At 37.8% G+C, this 23,499-nt stretch overlaps 1 protein-coding gene across 3 annotated transcripts; it reads left to right on the top strand.

Moving 5' to 3' along the window:
- The first annotated feature begins 13,335 nt into the window (after positions 1-13,335).
- Positions 13,336-23,104, top strand: LOC103339112 (alpha-L-arabinofuranosidase 1-like). 3 transcript variants are annotated; one of them, XM_008242391.3, is made up of 18 exons: positions 13,337-13,535; positions 13,855-14,059; positions 14,356-14,410; positions 15,213-15,424; positions 15,733-15,854; positions 15,957-16,110; positions 17,032-17,101; positions 18,287-18,432; positions 18,532-18,577; positions 18,662-18,714; positions 19,408-19,552; positions 20,488-20,606; positions 20,719-20,793; positions 20,873-20,961; positions 21,463-21,519; positions 21,694-21,850; positions 22,083-22,229; positions 22,869-23,104. In XM_008242391.3, the coding sequence occupies exons 2-18, from the start codon at positions 13,886-13,888 to the stop codon at positions 22,980-22,982; spliced, it is 1,935 nt and encodes a 644-aa protein (XP_008240613.2). In that variant the 5' UTR covers positions 13,337-13,535; positions 13,855-13,885; the 3' UTR covers positions 22,983-23,104. The 3 variants fall into 3 exon arrangements, with proteins under 3 accessions (XP_088898528.1, XP_008240613.2, XP_008240612.2); XM_008242390.3 differs by having other exon boundaries at positions 13,340-13,535; positions 21,640-21,850; XM_089042402.1 differs by having other exon boundaries at positions 13,336-13,535; positions 18,287-18,577; positions 21,640-21,850.
- Positions 23,105-23,499: the final 395 nt, after the last annotated feature.

The raw sequence follows: 23,499 nt of genomic DNA, 5'->3' as shown, positions 1-23,499 counted from the left end.
ATAGCCCAAAACTTCCATTTCTTGGCTCATCAATGGGCCTCATGAATGCTCATTACCATCCAGACCATAATCCACTCAGCAGAACGCCGGGCATTTGCGCGGCTTGGACCCACTTAAGCTTGTAGCGTGGCTAGGGGCAAAATAAGGGTTTCTGCTTGGCATTAGGGTTTAGGATTTAGGTGCGAAATAAAAGAATTAAATAATTAGGCTAGAGGTGGGCCCCACTTTGGCCACATCACCCACATTACCCATTAGCAGCTCGTAAACGACCGACTTTGAAACTTAAAGGTTGGCGGAAATTTTGAAGATGCTCTACGCATGGAGGTAGACCAAGCAAACTCTACCCCTTTCACTGCTGAAATCGAATAAGTTGCTCCTCCGATGCGCTGATGTGCAAGGTGTTTGCAATGACCTTGAGAGGAGCAGCTTCAAGAAGAACTCTGACCACCTGTTCAACATGCACAAGAAGTTTGATGAATCCCTCTGAGATTACATCAAGAGGTTCAAAACAGAAAGGGCAACCATCATTGGATGTGATGATCTAATCACGTTAGCGGCCTTCAAGAAGGGCTTGCCAACTAAGTGTGAGTTGTATCGCGAGCTGACCATCTCTCCCTACCAAACACTAGTAGAAGTCTTCGCGACAGCAGAGCGCTATGCACTTTGGGAAGATGACTGGATCGCCGTGAAGAAAGCTGCCAAGCAAGCCGATCAACTAGCTGAGTAGGCAAGCCAAAGGAACGGCAAGTTCAACAACAAGGATGAAGGAAAGCATAGATCACAGTCTCAAGGAGGTGCTCCAACAGCTAAGAGATTCACGAATTTCACTATCCTGATACACCAGATCCTGGCCAAAGTAAAGGACATGTCTTGGTTGAAGAAATCATCACCTTTGAAGGGAAACCCAGCCAAGAAGGATACGAGTAGATGTTGTGTATTCCATGAAGGACAAGGTCATTACACAAACAACTGCTTCGCCTAGAAAAAGCATCTCGAAGAATTGGTCAAAGGCGGACATTGCACGGAATTCATTGCAATGGAGTCTGTTCAGCAAATCGAGGATTGTGACGCAAATGCCAATGAGCCTCCACGAAAAAAGTCATATGGATCAACACGATCCTAGAGGACTCTAAGAGCCTGGGCTGACCATTAGGGAGTAAAAAAGAAAGATGAAGCAAGCGATTTTCGTCCCCCAAGCCGTCACCACTACCTAGTCATGGAAGACGATCCTGGCATTATCTTTTAAGGGACGGAAATTTCAAGACAATGGAATGCCCATCACCTCCGGGTACTATCCACGAAGCTTCTCACCTATCAGCTCGATTCCAAGCAGGTGGCCAAGCCTTCCTCACCTTTGTTGAAGACAAGTTACTTTTGATGTTACCCATGCAACTCATCTCTTTTGTTCAATAAAGCAATGTAGTCACACAAACATCAATACAAGTTCAAGCTTTTCTTTCTAATGGAGTGTTCATAAAAGTAATCTACACATCTCTGGACGTAGGCCAAAGGGCCACTCTCATTGACACGTCTTCGGACATAGGCCAAACATGCCACTCTAATCGACACGTCTCCAAATGTAGGTCAAATGGGCCACACTCATCGACACATCTCTTGACGTAGGCTAAATGGGCCACTCTAATAGACACATCTCCAGACGTAGGCCAAACGGGCCACTCACGGACACATCTTCTGACGTAGGCCAAACGGGCCCTTTTACCGACACATCTCTAGATGTAGGCCAAACGGGCCACACTTATCGACACATCTCTGTACGTAGGCCAAAAGGGCCACACTCATCAACACGTCTCAGACGTAGGCCAAAAGGGTCACACTCATCAACAAATCTCCGGACGTAGGCCAAACGGGGCATACTCATCGACACATCTCCGGACGTAGGCCAAACGAGCAACTCTCATCGACATATCTTCGGACGTAGGCCAAACATGCCACTTTCATCGACACTCTCCGAACATAAGCCAAACGGGTCACACTCATCGACACGTCTCCGAATGTAGGCCAAACGGGCCACACACTCTAATCGACACGTCTGCAGACGTAGGCCAAACATGCCACAATCCAAAAACACTCAAGCAGTTCACAAGACACTATGAGAATTGAAGTTAGAAAAATAAATGAAAATTCCATAGCAAAGTGTCCAACCAGTTATTTTAAACAAGAAAGCATACTACAAAAACTGAAAAGAAATAAAGAAGTCTACATCTACTCGAGACGCCGGCAGAAACCCTTATCTGTAGCCTCTTCAAAGATCCGCCGATTAGCCACGCCTTCAACAGCTCCACCTGCCGCTTCCACGACATCTGCAGCCATCTCATTGGCTACGCCCTCCTCGCTCCATCCTCTTCAGCTACCGCCTCGCCGCTGCTCCTCACCCTTCCATGTTCACAACATTCACCGCCTGTAGAGCGCCGACGCCACCGCCTTCAATTGCATAGAAGGGAGCAGTCCCATTTGTGCAGTGCAAGTAGCCCATTTGGCTTTCCCTACAGACTTGTGGTGAGGGCGAAGTCTAGCTAGAAGCTTGTCATAACTAAGGGAGATGTCAGCATTCTTGTGCTCAAGATTGAAGAATGCATCTTTTCGACTAACAAATTCAACTGTAGAAGAGCTGAGTTCACCATCCTTCTTGGCAAGAGAACTCTTCAGCTCAGATATCGCCGCCCTCAATTTAGACATCTTCTTCTCACAACAGACTTGCTCGGCAGAGAGCTTGCTAATCAATTCAGCATGCTTCTTCCCCAACTCGCTTAGCTAAGCAGAAGATGGGGCAACAACAAACGAGTTTCGGATTGTCTTAGCAGCAAAAACTACTCATTTTTTAAGCAGATGAAATGTTGCTTCCCTTTGTTTTTCCAAGGAAAGACTTCTAAAGGTATCAAGAGCTTGATGGATATGATCAACCAGCTTGAAGCAGGTAGACAGGCTTGACATGAAGTTCATCTTCAGTAGATTAGACACGTCCGCATCCCTCGCAGGATCGACTTGTCCATCTTGGGATCACCGCTAATATTCCAAAAGCGCCTTCACCGGGTAGATGACTCTCACACGTTCTTAACCATCACCATGCTCGCCTTTGAAGGAATCAACGACGCTAAATCGACTCCAAGCTTCATTGCTCGTGACTCAAGAGCTGGATTGCAATGGTTGGGCAGATGAGCAGACCTCCCAGCTCGATCTCCATCTCGTAATTAAGGATCAGTATTCTTGTGCTCAAGATTGAAGAAGGCATCTTTTCGGCTAACAAATTCAACTGTAGAAGAGCTGAGTTCACCATCCTTCTTGGCAAGAGAACTCTTCAGCTCAGATATCACCGCCCTCAATTTAGACGCCTTCTTCTCATAATAGACTTGCTCGCAGAGAGCTTGCTATTCAATTCAGATGCTTCTTCCCAACTCGCTTAGCTGAACAGAAGATGGGGCAACAACAAACGAGTTTCAGATTGTCTTAGCAGCAAAAACTACTCATTTTTGAAGTAGATGAAATGTTGCTTCCCTTTGTTTTTCCAAGGAAAGACTTTTGAAGGTATCAAGAGCTTGATGGATATGATCAACCAGCTTGAAGCAGATAGACAGGCTTGACATGAAGTTCATCTTCGGTAGATTAAACACGTCTGCATCCCTTGCAGGACTGGACTTGTCCATCTTGGGATCAGCCGCTAATATTCCAGAATCACCTTCACCGGATAGATGACTCTCACACCTTCTTAGCCATCACCATGCTCACCTTTGAAGGAGTCAACGACACTGAATCGACTCCAAGCTTGATTGCTCGTGACTCAAGAGCTGAATTGCAATGGTTGGGCAGATGAGCAGACCTCCTAGTTCGATCTCCATCCCGTAACTAGTGTAGACTACTCTCTACTTGAGAAGAATACCAAGATCTCTTTGCCTCTCACAGTGAACTAGTTCACGAGCAAACCACTTCTCGAGCATATCACGGCTTTCAAGCTTGTCGAGGGGCTTGAGTGGGACGCTTTCGAGTGTTTCGCATACCACAAACCTTCTTGCTACTTGTGCCGACAGAGGTGCTTAACCTTAGCAGATGAAGAGGGAGTAGCTCCTACTTATGTGTTCTCAGCAGAAGGGAGCCTTGGTTTCTTTCTCAATGGAGATACATCCTTCGCTCGCGAAGCTGCAGCTCCATTTCTTGAAGACTTGACATCAACCTTCCTCTTTGAGGGGACATTCGAGAGAACACTCCTCCTGTTCTACAAGCAGATCATTAAAGTCTAGAACGTTCTCGCTCCCATCTCTCAACATCCTGAGCAAGGGGTAGACCATCAAGCTCCCCTTGATACTCACTCATCCTGAAGTGGCCCACAACGCATGAGGCCTAGCATGCTTTAGCCTAGACCTGCGACGATAGGCAACAGCTGGTTCACTCTACAAGACTGCTCCATCACACCGCAACCCACCGCCAACCATCGCTGTCATGGCGAAAACTAGCCTGCTTCCCCAGTGACCCTCGCCGCAAAAAAGAAGAAAAGACGAAGAAAAAGAAATATAAGTGCTCGACTTACCTTGGGATGCATGACAACTCCTCTCTTCAACAAGTAGTACAAATTCTCCAAGATGTCACTCCAGCTAGAAAGTAGAGAAGTTAAGTTTGCAATGTGAAGAAGAAGCGAAGCCCTGCATTTACACAAGTTGGGCATCCTAGGTCAAGGAGGAATTGCAAGCCCATTCCTACTGGGAACCCAACTCTAAGAACAGCGAAAAGCCTACTTCAATTGGGAACCCAATCTGCAAAAGAAGTTCAACATCTGAAGGAAGCCCAGACACAGTTGGACAACCCAACAATCAATCCACATCTCCTACACGCCACTAAGCGCCATGCAAAAGCTATGGGGCATTTGTGGAAGCAAAATATCTCAGATCCTAGGCTAAATAATTTGACCTATTTAGGAGTTACTCAATTTAATTGGGAGTTGCTTGATTTAATTGGGATTTATTTGATTCTTGCCTTGGTTAGGGATTTTATTTAAATCAAATCCCTAATTACACCAATCTTGCCAAATCAGGGAAGAATAATTACTTTCCTTCTGTGGAAATATTCTTCTGAAACCCTAGCCTCCGACACCCCTATAAAGAGATGGCTACGCACAAAGGTTGAGGTACGTCTAAAATTCTATTTGAAACTCTGCATATATTCCCTCTTACAAACCCTAGGCGCTATACTCTTTCTCTCTTACACAAGGCTCGCCACCATACACGGCTTCAGCTGCCCGGTTCACACCATACATACAACTCTGTACCCTTTCCGTTAGCTATTGTTTTCCTACAAACACTTGAACTAACTTGGACATCGGAAAGCCTTTGGCCAAACCTCCACCCTCCCAGGTGTGGTCCTCTTACTCCAATCTATTTTGTAGAGAGAAAGAGACGATGAAGAAGAAAGGGGAATCAATCGATCGAATATTCTCGTGGGATGAAAATCGCTCCCACACGTCCCATGTGAAGCAGAAAGCACAAGGCAGGCAATATGGATGGCATCATCATGTCGGCTTTAGTAACTTTTTTTCTTCTTTGCTTTTCATTTTTTCTTTTGTTTTCAGAAGGCAATAGTAGCAAATGGATTGCCTTTGGGTAAAAAAGCTTTGGTCTTCATTAGGGTGGGATACGCATCCATTGAATGAGTTGACTTACTTTTTTCATACGAATTTGCAAGGGCAGTTGGACCAGCGGGGGTGGCTAAAGCCATTAAATCTTGAAAATTGGCATCTCCTATTATTATTATAGTTTTTTGGTCGGACTGAATCTCTCCCCACCTTTTCTGCCCACGGTCTCAATCCCCCGTACTTTGCAAGACCGTGGTTCATCCTCTTATCTCGGATTCATCGACAGGAAAACACAAGAGCTCAGTGCCTTTCCTCCTAGAAATCTCCATTTTAATGGTTCCTCAACCTTTTCAGTGATTTCCATAGGTTCGGTAAAGGAGCTTCAATCTTTTCTATTTCCTTGAATGGTCGGGTTGGAAAGTCTTTATTTTATGTGCCAACGCAGGCCTTTGAAACTAATGAATGTCGGGTCGGGGGTTTCTGCCTTGTTATCAAAAGGGGAGTTGGGTAAAGCAAACTCCCTCCTTGGACGAGCACGGGGCTTAGTCAAGTAGAACCGGGTTGCTTTGCTTGATGCTCGATCGAAAACAAATCAGTGGGGCCATGCCGGTACGACTGAATATGCGTTGACAACCGAGAGTATTAAATGGCCTACCGATAACTGTTTATCAAACGAGCTAGGTCATGAGCAAAAGAGGAGTCATTGCAAAGGAAAGGGGGAAGTTCCGGTCTACGATTTATGGGTGTATATAAAGATGATGAGTGAATGATTGGTAAATATTGAAGTAAGATTTAATGTTGCAAGCATTTTAAGCACTCTAGAAGAGAAATGTTGAGAAACTAACTTCACGAGAGACCACCAAATAAAGGCCCATGGCCCTGCTACTAGACAGTCTAGAAATTACAGCAAATTACCATGGATACTATAAAAAAATTCAAATAGGTAATAAGTGTGCATCTATAAGTTACAAACATGACTTTACCAGTAAGAATCCAAATACATTTTTCAATTGCATCTCAAAAGCTGTTATCCATCATGACATTATTGACATTCATGTGAAAATCAAATTTTGAAAGTTCTTTTAACCATCGCATCACTGATCTGTAAAAAAGATCAGTGTGTACACGGAAATACTTCCTTAGAAAAAAATTACCAACACCATACCCCTCATGGGGAGTCCTCCCGAAGGAAACCTTCAGCCAATGCACACCTCCAGGCTGAAGTAGAGTGCCTTTGTACCGATGTCGCAGAGATGATGGAGAGCTACGATGTGGGTTTAAAATGCCATATTCCAGAATCCCAAACAGCAAACTGCGCAAAACTTCTTGGGCAACAAATCTCACATCTATGGATGTAGAGAAACTTGCTACTTTGTGCAGTCTGTTGTCCATATTGTTCCATCAATATTGTTATCAATCTATACAATTCCCATTTGTGGATGGAGAAAAATACAGAAGGCTACTTATATTTATGCAATTTTTGATCAAACTGTCATTTTAAAATCTCTCATGCAAACTGAGTAGTTGTGGCTTACTGAATTTGCACAGTAGATCCCAAAACTTGACCAAAGTCTTTTGCAGTATGATCGAGCAGTAACACTTTATGCCCTTGATCATACTTAAACAGGTAAGATATGTGCAAACTATTTGAAACTTCATATTATTGTGACTATTTATTAAAACAGAAAACTTATATGCAGATTTTATCGAAGACATGGATTAGATTAAGAAACAAAAGCCTAGAGCTCTGATACCACATATTAATCTGTACTAGACTTTCATAACTCAACACTAACCTTGATAAGACATATTGGTTGTAGAGGATCTTCTTCTCTATGCAACACTGCAATTCTATTTCTCTATGATGGGGTGAGAACTATTTTAGCGTGTGTTGTTGCTAGAGAAGGGACCTCTATATATATGTGTTGCCCAGGCCCTTATTAAGAAAAACCCGGTTCGGAGCATCAATTCGTCATTCATGTTGGTCATGCCCAAATAAATTCCCAAGCCCAAGACAAATTCATGACACCTTATTAAGAAAAGACTTGCTTGAGTGGGTTGTGGTATGGATGGTAACGAGTTGAGGCCCATTGATGAGCAAGAAATGAAAGTTTTGGGCTGCTTGGGAGCCCCAAAACAACATTTCTTGAGCCCAAACACATGGGTTAGCATGAGAGAGGGGAGAAAATGATCCAATGCCTTAGGAGGATATCTAGTAGTCTGCCATAGCACCTAGACAAAGCCAGCATCAATAAAATGCCCAAAACTAAAATGTTGTTTCCAGCAACTTGACGAAAACCCATTAGGCGCTGGAAATAATATGTTAATAAACCAATATTGTATGCATAAGCCCAGCCCAGCAACTTGCAGGAAAATCTGGCATCGTGCTTCACCCTCGTCAGAATTCCAAGATGGTCAACGAAGAGCCATGGCAGGGACCAAAAGAAATTCATGAAGGAAGGATGAATACCCATTGGACAAAAGACTCTACCCATTTTTCTTTCCTCTGTTAGGTCCCATAGGAAAACCAGGAAGAAAGTGGGAGACGCTTCACCCCTATGGAGAAGACTAGCTGTGCCAAAACCTTGGAACCACAAAAGGCTCCTTACCTAGGCACCTTGTATAGGAAAATTTCACCGAATAGGATTGAATGGAAAGAAGCAAAGAAAAAGGAAGAAGGAAGTTAGACAAAATTAGGGATTCTTTGTGCCTATAAAAGGGGACCTTCTTCTACCCAACAAAAATCACCATTGAAGGCCTGACCAAGCTTTGTCAAGCAACTGAGAATTTACTCAAGCCACCCAATCTTCTTCCTTGTTTGTTTTCTCCTTTCTCTAAGAAAGAAATCTCCCTAATCTTCCTCTGTTCCATTTTAACCCTTTGTTCTCTATAAGAAACTCACGCTTCTCTCTCTCTCTCTCTCATTGCTAAACTTATGAAAGCTTAGCTCCCATGCCACAAGCTATTCAAGCTAAGCCACTCATCAACTTATTATGTCTACTTGGCTATTGGTGAAAAGAACCTGAGAGTGTTTTTCTAGAGTCGCATCAAGCTCTTCAGAAAACTCTTTTGGGAGCCTGGTTTATGTCAAACACTTGGGGAATCTTGGTTCGTTTTCCTCTTACGGCAGCCCAAGCCCATTCGTCAGGCTGCTGGAACAAAAAGACCCCTACAATATGCATCACCTCGAAAGCCTTGCCCATCAAAGAGCAATCGAGTGTTCCAATTGCATTAGAATTAGGTTGTTTCAATATGTAGAATTAGGAATTCTATCATCTCTTGTATTTCAATTAGGATAGCTTTTATACAGAGATAATATGATAAGTCTGAGTATATACTTCCTGAACATGCAAACTTGTCGAGTCTTCACATGATTAGAAGACCACAATTCATGGTTAAGACAATGAATTGTCTTACAAGTATATCTAGCCTCGTTTGGCATGTGGTATCCCCGTGATATATAAGTTTTTGTCTTTGGCTTTGGGCTTAGGGGTAGCCACTTTTATGGACAAGGGACAGGCCAACCTTGAGTTTTTGGTAGGCAAAAATAAAACAAGGCCCCTACACAAGACAATCCTACAACCGAAAAAAAGAAGGAAAAAAAACCCTAATTTTATTAGTCTATTCTTTTTCTCGGCTAGAAAACATTATATAATCAAATTTGGCTTAATTGTGCAAGATATAGGGCTCTTTACAATGTAAGTGTTTAGGGTTTAGGCGCAAGTAAATGCATACAAAGGCTCCAAAGACATAGGCCTCTTTTTGAAGAAACTGTTAAATTTTACAACACGAGAATTATACATATTATCTCATATTTATTGGCCTCTTTGTAATCAACTACTGAGTTTTACAATCTAAATACAACTGCTTCAAGACATTGGAAAAAAGAAATTTCAAAGGCAATTTCTTCAAGCCTTTTTGCCTAAAACCTGATAATCAACTTGGGTTGGTTTGCTTCAGATTCTGAATCTCTACATTTATATTCCACGTATTTATCTGCATTTGAACTCATCTTGGTCAATAGAATAATCTAACAACTTAAAACATTACATGTCTAGCATAAAATTAAGGGGTGTATTCAATTGAGATTTTAAAAGACTATTTATGGATAAATAAGTCCAGTGGATTTTAAAAGACTATTTAGGAATGTAATGACTTATAAGATTTTTTTTTTTTTAAGATTTTTATAATTATGATTTTTTACGTTTGGATTTTAAAAGATTTATATCATAAGGATTTATAAGATTTGAAAGGACCACATGGATTTTTTACTTTTACAATGCTAACCAACGAACTTTTAGTCAGATGATGAGCAATGTCGGTCTAGTTCAATGATGCACGAATTCTCTAGGAATAGCCTCTACAAATTCCCAAGCTTTCGAAATGATGGTGGAATTTTTCCTTCCAAAAGGTTTATTATTATTTTAATTATTTTTTTAGGACCTTTCCTATTAAGAGGAGCGATAGCATACTAAACTCACACACATTACACGGATGCTATGACTCAAATCGAGGACCTTTCCTAGAGAAAGCATTTGCTCCAAACCACTATACTAGTGGGTGTTTTGCAACCCTTGCTACAAATTAAGTTAGACACTAATTGTAATTTCCATAATGCAATTAAGTGGTTAGGCATTGACTTGACTTAAGTAATTGAATAAATTTGGAGTTTTCGATTAGTTTGGATCACACTATATTGATTGACTTGATAGATAAAAACAAGCTGCACACTGAATAGTATACAAATCATATAATCACTTTTTCTTTTTTCTTTCTTCTTATTTCAATAATTTCAAATTTTATGTTGGAGAAATTTTTCGAGGGTGCAGTATGTGGAACTGAATTTCTATTTTAAATTTTTTTTTTGTGCATTGGAGCAAATTCTGGCAAGACAATAGTACCTACTCGAATTTTGGCCAAATATTTCCTAATTTTCTTTCCACGCAACTGTTAACCTAGACTAGACTTGAGAATTGAGATGGTGATTTGCCTTCCAATGCACACTAGACTCTTTCTCACTATTGTCTTGCAGTTGTTGACTCGGCTTGACTTGACTTGAGATGGTTGGTAACGGTGCCTTTCTGTGTCCACTCAACCTTTTAAATTTGCCTCCCGTCCAAGGCGGGGCAAAAGCTATGATTATCTTCTTGCAAATATGGATCTTGACTTAACTGAAACATATGTCTACCAACCCAATATTATTATTGTACATATACATTTATTGATACTTATATAGTAAAGCATAAATCTTCCACCAATCACATATTAAAAATAAGATAAATTAATATTACATGCGGTATTACGATTACTCTTAAAAATTTCTCATATTATAATTTATAGTGATGATCACGAAATTCTTAAGTAGGAAGGAGTGCTGAATCTAATCCCTAAAGTTTCGGAGCAAGGAAGTCAAAGTGTCCTTCATTTTGTATTTATCTTCACATCTATTAAAGAGATGGTGCACACGCTGGTCTGTAAAGATGGTCTCCTTAGCCATCAAGGTAAAACTAAATGGATTATTTGTGACTTTTGCATAAGGCTGCAATCTATGAGATGCAGAAAAGAAAAGAAACAAAGTTATTTGGCTTTCTACAAAACTTATGATCTAAAATACTCTGCATAAATGTTTGGAGATGTCTATCAAAGTTCTTACAAACAAGACAAGTTACAAATCATTTACCAAAGAAAATTCCCACTACATAATTCCTTACAAAAAAATACATATTTACCGATATATATAAAGGCACAGGTAGATAATAGTGAAACATTCAAAATATTAAAAATTGTCCTTGATTAAAGAATTTATTAAATATTGGAACTTTCAATAAATAAGGATAATATAGTAAATTAATTTTTTTCATATTAAAAAAAAATTCAAATTCAAATTCAAAATAAGAACATGGGTCTTAATTCATGGGACACAACTTCTCTTTTTAAAATTTTAAAGGAAAAAAGAAAAATAAAAAGAACTAATTGACACACACAGCTAGTATGAATCAAACAAGGAAAATAAAGGGTGTCGTTTAACCAAACTTCACGTTGTCACTTAGAAACTTGACTTTAAAGACTTGGACTCTTTTTTCCACCAAAAGTACATTTTCAAGAAATCACTTTAAAGGCTTCAAAGATTTACAATCAAGTTCTGCAGTTTGCCATGGCAGAGGGTAATGCCAAGGTTCCTAAAAGGATTTTTGTGTTCACATACAGGGATTTTGAGAAGGCCTCTAAGAACAATTGGGTGCGGGATTTTAAGGAGGCGTTGGGTAATTACAAAAAGAGAGGGTATTTTAATGTGCCACAGTTGATGTTCTAGAATCTTAATAACCCCTATTTTTCAAAAGTGACTTATCTTTTCGAAGTGGGATGTTGCTGGTATGCTAAAAAGAAGAGCATGTATTCATTTTTGGCACATTTCAATTTAAGATCGGATTCTTTCCTATTTAAATGATTTTATATCCTTGTAACATGTTTGACACATTCATAGACAGAAGACCAAAACATATCATACATCTGTTACTGCTAGAAATTAAGTTGGCCACTAATTTTCAATATGCAAGTGACCAAAAATTGACTTGAGACTTGAGATTAATGGACAAGAATACTTGTGGAGATTTTGGGCTTATGGGCCAAGCTTAGGGTCACTGGCATAACTTTTGTGAATAGAACTTTAATGGTTGGGCGGGCCCTACGTTAATGCATTCACACTATTGGTCTGGTAAGTGCACTTTAAATTGAATTACATTCACATTGCATGAACGAGATCGATGTATGTATTTATGGCTTTTGCTTGGTTGATTAAAATAACACTATAGCTGGAATTAATACATCAATGAGAGAAGTCCGAATCAATTGTCCCTACAATTTACTAAAAATAATACAAAATCATATTTATTCCTACTAAGCACTCCAAATTAACTCATAATCTTTTGTAGATATTTGTGCAAGACACAATAACAAATCATTACTATGATTAAAAATAAAATTAAAAAAAGTTCAAGTTTGACAACAAAACTATGGAATGGGAGAAAATAAAGGAGAAAATTTATTGGCTTTCAGTAGTAAATGATATGATTTAAAATACCCTACAGAAAAGAACATTCAGACCATCTCCAACCCTATGAGTGGAAACTCAAATTTTGAGTTTAGTCTCCAAAAGCTTCTTCAACCCATGTATTTTGAGATGTGAAAATTTGAGAAATCTCAAAACTGAACTGGAATTCCAATCTGATTTATGCTTGGATTGATAAATTCATGGACCCAAAATCTGCTTAAATTTGTTTTTTTTTTTTATTGAATGCTGGAAGCCCACATGATGGGCAATTGATGCTGGGCCCGTTGAAATTGATGGACAAGTGGGAAAAGCAGATTCCCATGTTTGAAATTGATGGCCAACGGCTACTTGAAAATAAATGTTATGCTGTCTTTTTTTGTTTTTTTTAAAAGTGAAATTCTATTATGTTTTGAAATTTTAATTTTTTTAGGTTAAAATTTAGAAAATTAAATCACGAATACTGAAACAAAAATAATGTTAAGAAAAGTTAACAAGAAAAAAAAATTAAAAGTTAATCAAATTATGAGTCTGCACAATTGGAGGAAAAAAAATTTTAAATCCTGAAAATACATGAATATTTGTATTTTGGATGGTGAAAATTTGAGTTTAGCCCCGACATGGTTGTGAATAACCCCACTGGCCTCATGGCAAACAATTGTTTCCAGTTCTTACAAATCATTTACCATAACTCACCCACTGTAGAATTTCTCGATATGTTTGGTCTTGCTTGTAATCCACGGTCTGTTTTGTTGACTTGAAAGCAAGGTAAAAGCCCCGGATGAGAGAAGAGAGAGACGACTCAAGACCCAAGACTCAAGAGTTTCTGAACTGAATTTTATACTAAATGGATGAGAACTTAATAATGCACTCTTATCTGAGCGTTGCTGAAAATCACCATCTTTCTGGGTATTCTCTTCTGCTTTGTGGAATTGGGTTTTTTCTCTTTATCTTTTTATATCAATTTTAAATTCAATAGAGACTTGCTTTCAACTTTGTAGTTATGTAATTGTTCTTAATTATTTGTGGGTCTTTCATAATATTACCACACATCTATCAGTTTGATTGAACCAAAAAGTCATTGTGAGAAAGTGTTTATGGAATTTCTATATTTTGGCGATCACTCATTAACTGAGAGACCATTTTGCATTGTTTGTGTTACCTTGTTCTTTTTCTGTTTAATTGATCAGAATGTAACTGAGTATCTCCTTTGTCTATGCTTTTTTAGCTGTGGAAGTATTGGGTGTGGTAACTGAGCAATGGGCTCTTGCAAGTCTCCTCATGTTGTTCTTCTGCTATATGTCTTGGTTTGCTTTGTGTATCAATCTTTTGCTATTGGAGTTGATACGAACCAGACTGCAAAGCTGCTGGTGGATGCTTCTGAAGCATCGGGACGGCCAATATCTGATACACTGTTTGGAATTTTCTTTGAGGTTAGTGTGTTGGCTTGGAATGGTGAATTGTTGTTCAGTTCCAACTGCTTTTGGTTACTTCTATAATCTTAGCTTATTAGCTATTACTTTAATTCTTACAATTTTAAAAATCTCTTTTCATTTGTTTTCTTATTTTATTTTATTTTATGTGCGGATATATCCTGATTTATGTGGCAATTATAAACCTTCCGTCGCTTAAACATGCCTGTCTCATTATATTACTAACATTGCGGTTTCATTTAAGATGCTATTAATTTTGAGGTATATGCATTCTCTCAAATGCTTGTTCACTGCAGGAGATTAACCATGCCGGTGCTGGCGGGCTATGGGCTGAGCTTGTAAGCAATAGAGGTACTTCTCTTACTCTCTGAATTCCAGCTAATACAAAAAGTGAAAATAACATATAGGAAAATATTCTCTTGCCAGATTGTTTGGCAACATAAGATGCTTATTATGTTGCTAGATTGTGAAGCTAGACCACTTCAGAATAATTCGTGCTTGAATGTGTGGTCCAGATTCGCATTCTGACAACAAAGTTCAAAATTCATGTGTGTGAGAACCATTGAAGGAACTGTTTGAATGCCTTTCTGTTGTCATTACATTTTCAGAGTTTCTTTTCAAATCTGATATATTTAGTACGAGTCAAGCTGGCAGACACCATTTTTTCTGTTCTTATATTTTGGAAGTGGAGGGTTTGGTGTCTTCCTGAAACATTTTACTGTTGGATTAACTCTTCATTGAGATGTTTAGGATTATCCTATGAATGTTTTTATTTATTTATGCAAAGTTGTTGTATTTGAGTTAATGTGCTACCTGCTTGTGCAAGTGTGGTTGAGTACAAAATGGAGAAATATTCTACTTTTTTGTGACACTGATTTCCATCTTACTCTCTGCATTTAATATGCACAACCAGATCCCTCTTTTTTTTTTTTTTTTTTTTTCCTTTGATTTCTTTTCTGTCTTGTCAGTTTTAAGTTCAACAACAGGTTGAATGACTTCAGATTATCAGTGCATGGTTAAAAAGTTCTCTTCGGAATCATATGAAATGTGGAATTCACTGTATTGCTAAATATAAAATGTTATAGTTAGCTTTTGGCTCGTAATTTTGACTGAATGTTTAGAGCTGAGGCTTCTTAATAACGTTTTCCCACAGGTTTTGAAGCTGGGGGCCCTAACGTTCCTTCCAACATTGATCCTTGGTCAATAATTGGGACTGAGTCATCTTTGATAGTGTCAACGGACCGTTCTTCATTCTTTGACCGCAACAAGGTTGCACTCCGAATGGAGGTGCTATGTGATAGCCAAGGTGCCAATAGCTGCCCTGATGATGGTGTAGGAATTTATAATCCTGGGTTCTGGGGCATGGTATGAACCCTTCAACTATCATCTAATTGGTTCATTCTAAATGCTTATGTTCCAAAGTCACAGTTTGCAACATAAGTATTTGTCTGACAAGAGAACATTGCTCTCTCTCTCTCTCTCTCTCTCTCTCTCTCTCTCTATATATATATATATATATATGTGTGTGTGTGTGTGTGTGTGTTTGTGTGCATGCATACGCACGCAGCACGAGAACAGGAACAACAAAACTGCACACACACACATGTGTAAGTATTTACTACATTTTTCTTTCTGGCTCTTTGCTACTGGTTTCTTACCTGTGTTTTGTCCAGAATATTGAAAAAGGGAAGAACTACAGTGTTGTTCTTTATGTCCGCTCATCTGGATCGATCAATGTGTCCGTATCATTGACGGGCTCAGATGGGTTGCAGAAACTTGCTGCTGCGAGCATTATGTGAGCATCCTCTGTTCTGCTGATATTTTGTAATCAGCAGTTCCTTACTGACAGTTTTATCTCCATTTAAGAGTCTGACAGTACATTTCATTGCCTTTGCAGAGCTTCTGGTTCAGAAGTTTCAAACTGGACAACATTCAAAGTTATGTTGGATGCCCAAGGAACAAATCCTAATTCAAGACTGCAATTGACAACAACCAGAAAAGGGTTTATATGGTTTGATCAAGTGTCAGTCATGCCCCTGGATACATATAAGGTACCATTTTTCTCCACAAATTCACTCATTCTCGTGACGTGAGATTATGTCATTAATATTTGGATGTGTTTAATCGTCTCACCCGTGTTTCACAAGATTGTTACAAGTATAATGTTCTGTTTTGAACTTCTAGATTTTATAGTCTTTTGAAAGACATTAATATGAAAGCTGATTAATGTGAAGTTCATACTAGGGGTGGAGTATTACCATGAAGGATGCATTATGCTTTTAGACCACCTATCTGTTATATAAGGGTCTAGAACATCTTTTCCTCAGATATAGTTTTTCTTGGTTGCATATCATCTCCATAGTGTACTTTTCCTTGGACTTCATTTACAAACCAGTTTTTTTCCTGTTTGTGTAGGCATGTAACTGAGAGAGAATTATACATAATATGTCACATTTGAGGATGTAACAAACACCTCATACTTTCATTGATGAAAATTTCTCAAAATGAAGAATGCATGGTTTGATGTATTAGACGGAAAACATAATAACAAACTTGTACTGTCCCTGGGATCTGACATCCACACTTTCAGCAAGTCATCTGAGCATATATCTAACAGCTGTATTATTTTAGCTTCTGTTTATTCTTCAAATGTGAATTATGAACCTAACCATTGGAAAATATATGACATTGTAGTAAGCGCTATAGAAAATATAATTTCTTCAGGATCACAACAAAATCTACCTTGAATCTGTCATCATTTCTACTTTGCAATTCTGTTACTGCCATTAATATTGATAGAAAGTTTCTCCATGTTTGGATTGATAGTCCTTAGGGATCTTTTCTTTATCCGGGGTATTTTCTAATTGGAAAGCTGTAGTAGTCTAGTTGCTATGACTTGACTTGTTGAAATGCTTTGCTACATGCATACCATATTTGTCTTTTTACTCAATGAAACTATTATTTTGGATCAGGGACATGGATTTCGGAAGGACCTTGCTGAAATATTGGAAGATTTAAAACCTCAATTTATGAGATTTCCAGGTAAATTTGGATTTACTTGTCTTCATTTGAGACAGTTACTAAACTTGAGCTTCTCATATATAACTCTCAGCTAAAATATATGGATGCTGAACTATGCAAGCCGGTCTGTGGCCACCTTGGCCCCGTGGGCATGTGCCCTTGCTCAAGGTGGCCCCTAATGTTTTTAAAAATTATTTGTGTCAAATTATTCTTATTTCTAAACATTTTTAAATTTTTATTTTTATCTCTCTTAACAATTTCTTTTTCTTTTCTTGATAATATATATATTCTATAATCATTCTCCTATCTTTAGGCCACATATATATATTCTATAGATCTTGTTTTAGTATATAAGATCAACTCTTTGTTTATGAGTGTGAATCCCACATCAGGAATTAAAGTCTTGCATAATAGTTTGAAAGATCTTGGGCATCTCAACTCATTGCCATTCGGTTTTGGGTTGGATGTTCACGTTATAACATGGTCTTAGAGCATGTTATCTACATGTTGGGCCCAACAGCCACGCTTCCTCTCACATCACCCAATATATGTTGTCCATGTGGCTTGGATTGAGTGACACCTCATTTGTGGGGGCTTGATAACGGAAGATTCTAGCTTTGAATTATTATTGTGGAGGTTCATATATTTCATATGCTTTTACTGTATTATCTCATCATGGTTTGTTGTTGTTTATATTTGCCTGCTGTCCGCTATATATATACCAATGTTCTATGGTACTTACTAATTTTCTCAAGCCTCAGAGCGAAAAGCAGGCTTCACAGAAACTTTGTAAGCAAAATGATTGAAATCTTAATGGGGAAAAAAAAAAAAAATCCTGTTTCTTTACAAAGATGCAGATCTTTATTAAACAAGCTTAAATAAAAGTAACCTTGTCCTTCTTTGGCTGCTATCAGTTTTACCTGCAGATATGAACTACATCCACTGTTTTCTCTGAAATTCTTTTCATTTTTATCTTTTGGATATTATATACTATTGAATTTTTTTTGCGGGTAACCTTGCTGGCTTGATCGCCTGACCATTTGACAAAAATAACTTGGGACTCTTTTTAAATGCCAAACAATGCTAAAAATGCTTGATTTTGTGATAGGAGATGATACATGTTCTAATATGGTCAATACAGCAGAGCTATTATATTGTTTCCTCATAATTCAAAAATTCTTTTTTTTTTCTATTGTGTTGCATTAGGCGGCACTTTCGTCGAAGGTGAATGGCTACGAAATGCATTTCGTTGGAAAGAAACAATTGGACCCTGGGAAGAGAGACCTGGACACTTTGCTGATGTTTGGATGTACTGGACTGACGACGGACTTGGTTATTTTGAGTTTCTCCAAGTAGGTATCTTTTATAGTTCTGTCATTCAAGAATGCTTGGAGTTTCCTTTAAAATCCTGCTTCTGTCGGTGCCAGTTTTTGAAAACTTTATTTATGCAGCTAGCAGAGGACCTTGGTACATTGCCAATATGGGTATTTAATAACGGTACTTCACATTTTCTTAGCGCTTCCTTTATCTTTTCAATGATCACGTTCACCTTTGCCAATACTGACTGTATGAATTTCATAGGAATCAGTCGCAATGATGAAGTTGATACTTCCAGTGTCTTACCATTTGTACAGGTATGTCTGCATTGCTGACCATTTCTCATTAGCTAATCAGTAACTGATACCAAATGGATGTAGCAAACCATTAATTATCTTCTAATCAAATATATGCAAGTGACATTTAGGCTTTCCAAAATATGCTTCATCTTTATAAATCTGTGGCTTTATGTGCTTTGGTGTATGAAACATCTTTGCAAATATGGTTTTAGGAGATCAAATTTAGATTTTGCCTTCTTTTTCCGGTCAAATGGTTTCATTATCTCCAAGCCTAGCTTCATTTGAGTTCCCACCAAAGGATGTTCATACAAGTGGGGTTGCTGTGGTGAGGGAAGGGCAGAGCTGCAGGTGACATAAGGTGTTGTCACTCATTGAAAAACACTAAAACATAGCGACAAAATGCAGTAAAAGCATTTACATTATGTGAAATATGTGTTAATGTGGTGTATTGGCTGCCACTAGGAAAACTTTGCATTGAACTCCCAATGTGATATGAGAACTTGTATCGACTCATTAACATTATAAGTATGAATGCTATATGTCTGTCTAATGCAATTTGAACATAGATGAGAAGAACTGTGGATAAGATGAAGTTTTGGTGTCCTATATAAGATAAATTTTGATACTTAATTCTAAATCGTGTTAGCAAACCTGTTATGTGTTAGTAAATCTCAAACTTATGGTTTAACTTTCACGTTTTCTTGTTTACAGGAAGCTCTTGATGGTCTTGAGTTTGCTAGAGGCAATCCTAATTCTACCTGGGGTTCTCTCCGTGCTGCAATGGGACACCCAGAACCCTTTGACTTGAGATATGTTGGTATTGGGAATGAGGATTGCGAAAAAAAGAACTACCGAGGTTTGTATATTTTCTAGTTCATGCTTTTTGTTTGCTCTTTAGTTTGTTAGATGGAACGGATTGAGTTTTACACATATGGGATGTAGGATGACTTTCTGCATGCAAAGTCATGCATAACGTAATCTGTTTATATGAATGTCCTTACAATTTAGTGCAGTTTTCACTCTTTTATCCTTAAAACAATTGCAACTTTGCAAATATGCTTCGGGAAATAACTCTGATTAAGATCTGAATTTTTTTCCACAATAACTTCAGTTCTTCTGCCACAATCCTTTCTCTGAAAAGGCAAACTTGCAATTCCTTAATTTTTTGTGAATCAAATGATGAACCCGGTCTGCTTCATTGTCTTTTATTCCTTAAAAGAAGTAGATTCTTGAAAACCCTTATTTTCCAACCAGTGACATTTTTCCGCTTCACTTCCGAAATTCTCGAATGAGTAGAATTCTAAAGGACAATTTCCACACTGATTTCAATGCAACAGACATAGGATCTACTTGTAAATTTGGGAGACAAGCCTTATTGATTTTCTCAGTAATCAGTCAACTGAATTGAACCCTAGTTTCGTAACCTGTTATTTCCTCCAAATAAACTTACAAGCCCATGGTTGCAAAATTCTTAATTGCAATATAGATATTTAAGGATTGCTCTTACTTGGTAGTGGAGAGAGCCTACATTTTACATGTTGTGATGCACTGGTTAGAATATAAAACCCATGTGGAATTTTTATATTATTAACACACACTCTCAAATGTGTTCAAGTTAAGCGAATCATCTGGCCAGCCTAACACATGTTAAAATTGCACATCCAACACATAAGCAATTGGCAGAGGATGCAGGGACCTTGAATTTTAGATTTTGTGATTCAATGTAATATATATAATAGAGGATTTTATATTCTCAATGACGCTTATGCTTTTCCTCTTTTTCTTGACCAGGAAATTACCTTAAGTTCTATAGTGCTATAAAACACGCCTATCCAGACATCAAAATAATTTCAAACTGTGACGGATCTTCTCAAAAGTTGGATCATCCAGCTGATTTGTTTGATTTTCATGTAAATTTCATAGCACCACCACTTGTATTACACTTGCTAATGAATTTTTTTTACCATTCAATTCGTCGGATCATTGATTTGGTAACATGGAATGACATGTTTTCATGTAAAGTTCTATGCAGATGATGCCAAAAACATGTTTTCTATGGCTCATCATTTCGATCATACATCACGTAGTGGTCCCAAGGTAGGGTAATGTGCCTTCTTATGATTCAATCTGCTCTGAATGGATTCTATTAATTTTCTTAACATTCAATATGATTCAGGCTTTTGTGAGTGAGTATGCCGTCACAACAGGAAGTCTTCTAGCAGCACTAGGTGAAGCTGGATTTCTTATTGGGCTGGAGAAAAACTGGTTTGTTCTAGCATTTCTAGAATTTGTTTCCTGTAATATTTTCCAGAATGCTTACAATGTTTTCTTTACAGAAATTATTTTTCTTCAAAGTTCCAGCAGGAAAAAAATGCGTAGTTTGCTATCTTATATAGATATGTCTACACATAATTAAAGATCTAACTTCTTTATTATATATTTGTAAATACAGTATTTCTCCTTGCAAAAGAAATGCATAGCATTTCCTGCACTTTTGTTTGCTACAAATCCATATTGTGTGTTGCCATATTTCCTTGTGTGACCAGCTGCACATCTGTTTTCTATGGAGTTGAAGGCTTCTCATATTCCCCACCTATAGAGGTAGTATTAAACTGAAATAAAAAATGATAAATGGTAATAGATCACAGATGTACATCGGGATTCTAGGGTAGTAATCTTTACACCTAGTTTTTACCAAAAGATTTATATACTCGTAAAGACGGGCAGCTGCTGACTACTTTCATTGTTTATTCTTATCAAATGCAGTGATGTTGTTGAGATGGCAAGTTATGCACCACTCTTTGCAAATGACAATGGCAGGAAGTATACTTTTCTCATCTCTTTTTTTTTTTTTCTCCAATGCAATTTTTATTTATTAGGTTTTCAAGAGGGGATCATTGTTGTGTAGTTATTACTAAAACTGAAAACTTCTCTGTCATCAAGCTCGAAATTCTCTGCAATTGTCTTTAACTCCTCGCATCTCTATGGGACTCCTAGCTACTGGATGCAAAGTCTTTTTAACGAGTCAAGTGGAGCAACTGTTTTCAATGCAACACTCCAAACAAATTCGTCTACCAATCAAGTGGAGCAACTTCTTGCATCTGCAATTTCTTGGAAAAATTCAGAAAATGAGAATAGTTACCTAAGAATCAAGGTTTTTGTTTGTGCTAGTACATTATCTCAGTCAGTTTTATGCTTGGTGATGCTTAATTGAGATTGTGTTTTGTTCTCAGTATCTGGTCTGAACTATTTTTATGTTTAGGTTTCTTTTTGAACTATGACTTCATTCCAAATTCATGCAGCTTCGTTCAACAGTTTCTACCAATATGGTTCATGTCATATTCTGTGACATCTTATTACTTTGTGATGATTATTTCTTTCTGTAGATTGTGAACTTCGGAACAGACGCAGTGAATCTCAAGATTGTTGTGGACGGGTTGGAGCTGAATTCCATTAATCTGTCTGAGTCGACCAAGACTGTGCTCACGTCAAACAACCCGATGGATGGGAATTCCTTTAATGATCCAAAGAAGGTATCTGAGTCAACTTGTATCCTTTAACATTTTCATATTCCTACATTGCTTTTGTATATACTTGGAGATGCTGTGTGTCTATACTAGTTTATCTTGACTTATTCAATCATGAACTGTTGAAATATAAAAGAATAGTGGACCATTATCACATATTTTAAATTTTTAGGATAATGGTGACTTAAAGCATCTAAGCATAGGTTAGAATGTCAATGCAACCCTAATCTGTCAACTTATGTAAAATTCATGTAAATTGACCTCTCTGGTTGTGGAAAGAGGCTCAAAAGTGAGGATGAGTATGAGGATATGAAGAAAAAAAATATATAGTAAATTAGTACAAAAACAATTAGAGAGCCCAATTGGAAGCTAGCCACTTGTCATCTTCTAAATGGTTCTTACTATTTTTCTATTTGAAAGTATAGTATAGTGGGGTGTTTTTCTCTAGAGTATAAAGTAATAATAGACTTATACGTGAAAAGTCCAAAAAAATAAATAAAATAAAGTAATTGGCCCATATCCTCTAAAAGATTAAATTTGTGGGAACAATGATGAACCAATATTGATAGTGTTGAACATAACAATGCTTTGGACCATGTTTTCTATCCAATATCTTTTTACTTTTTGGTTTTAAATTAAATGCAGGTGATACCGAACCGGATTCCACTTGAAAAGGCTGGTAAGGATGGTGAGGATGTGGAGGTTGCAATCTTGCCGTATTCTCTCACTTCGATTGATTTCTTAATAGAATCAAGCTAGAGCTGATTCTGTCTCTGTAACTTAATTTATCTTATTTTTAATATGTATTGGTGGAAGATTAATATTTTACTATATAAGTATCAATAAATATATACGTACAATAATAATATTGGGTTGGTAGACATATGTTTCAATTCAGTCAAGGTCCATATTTGCAAGAAGATAATTATAGTTTGTGCTCCGCTTTAGATGGAAGGCAAATTTAAAAGGTTGAGTGGACACGGAAAGGCACCGTTACCAACCATCTCAAGTCAAGTCAAGTCAAGTCAACAACTGCAATACAATAGTGAGGAAGAGTCTAGTGTGCATTGGAAGGCAAATCACCATCTCAATTCTCAAGTCTAGTCTAGGTTAATAGTTGCGTGGGAAGAAAATTAAGAAATATTTGGCCAAAATTCGAGTAGGTACTATTGTCTTGCTAGAATTTGCTCCAATGCACAAACAAAAAAAAAAAAAAAAAAAAGAAATTCAGTTCCACTTAGTGCACCCTCAAAAAATTTCTCCAATATAAAATTAG

Source organism: Prunus mume, linkage group LG8 (assembly GCF_029339155.1).
Source record: "Prunus mume cultivar Tortuosa linkage group LG8, ASM2933915v1, whole genome shotgun sequence".
Taxonomy (NCBI): Eukaryota; Viridiplantae; Streptophyta; class Magnoliopsida; order Rosales; family Rosaceae; genus Prunus; species Prunus mume.
This window is presented reverse-complemented; position numbering and strand designations above follow the sequence as displayed.

What these genes read in the sequence shown, in the direction of transcription:
- LOC103339112 (XM_089042402.1), top strand. Translation starts at nt 13,886, where the DNA reads ATGGGCTCTTGCAAGTCTCCTCATGTTGTTCTTCTGCTATATGTCTTG. An exon ending in ATAGTTACCTAAGAATCAAG is followed by an intron (nt 21,851 to 22,082) that starts GTTTTTGTTTGT and finishes TTCTTTCTGTAG; the next exon opens with ATTGTGAACTTCGGAACAGA. An exon ending in CCTTTAATGATCCAAAGAAG is followed by an intron (nt 22,230 to 22,868) that starts GTATCTGAGTCA and finishes AATTAAATGCAG; the next exon opens with GTGATACCGAACCGGATTCC.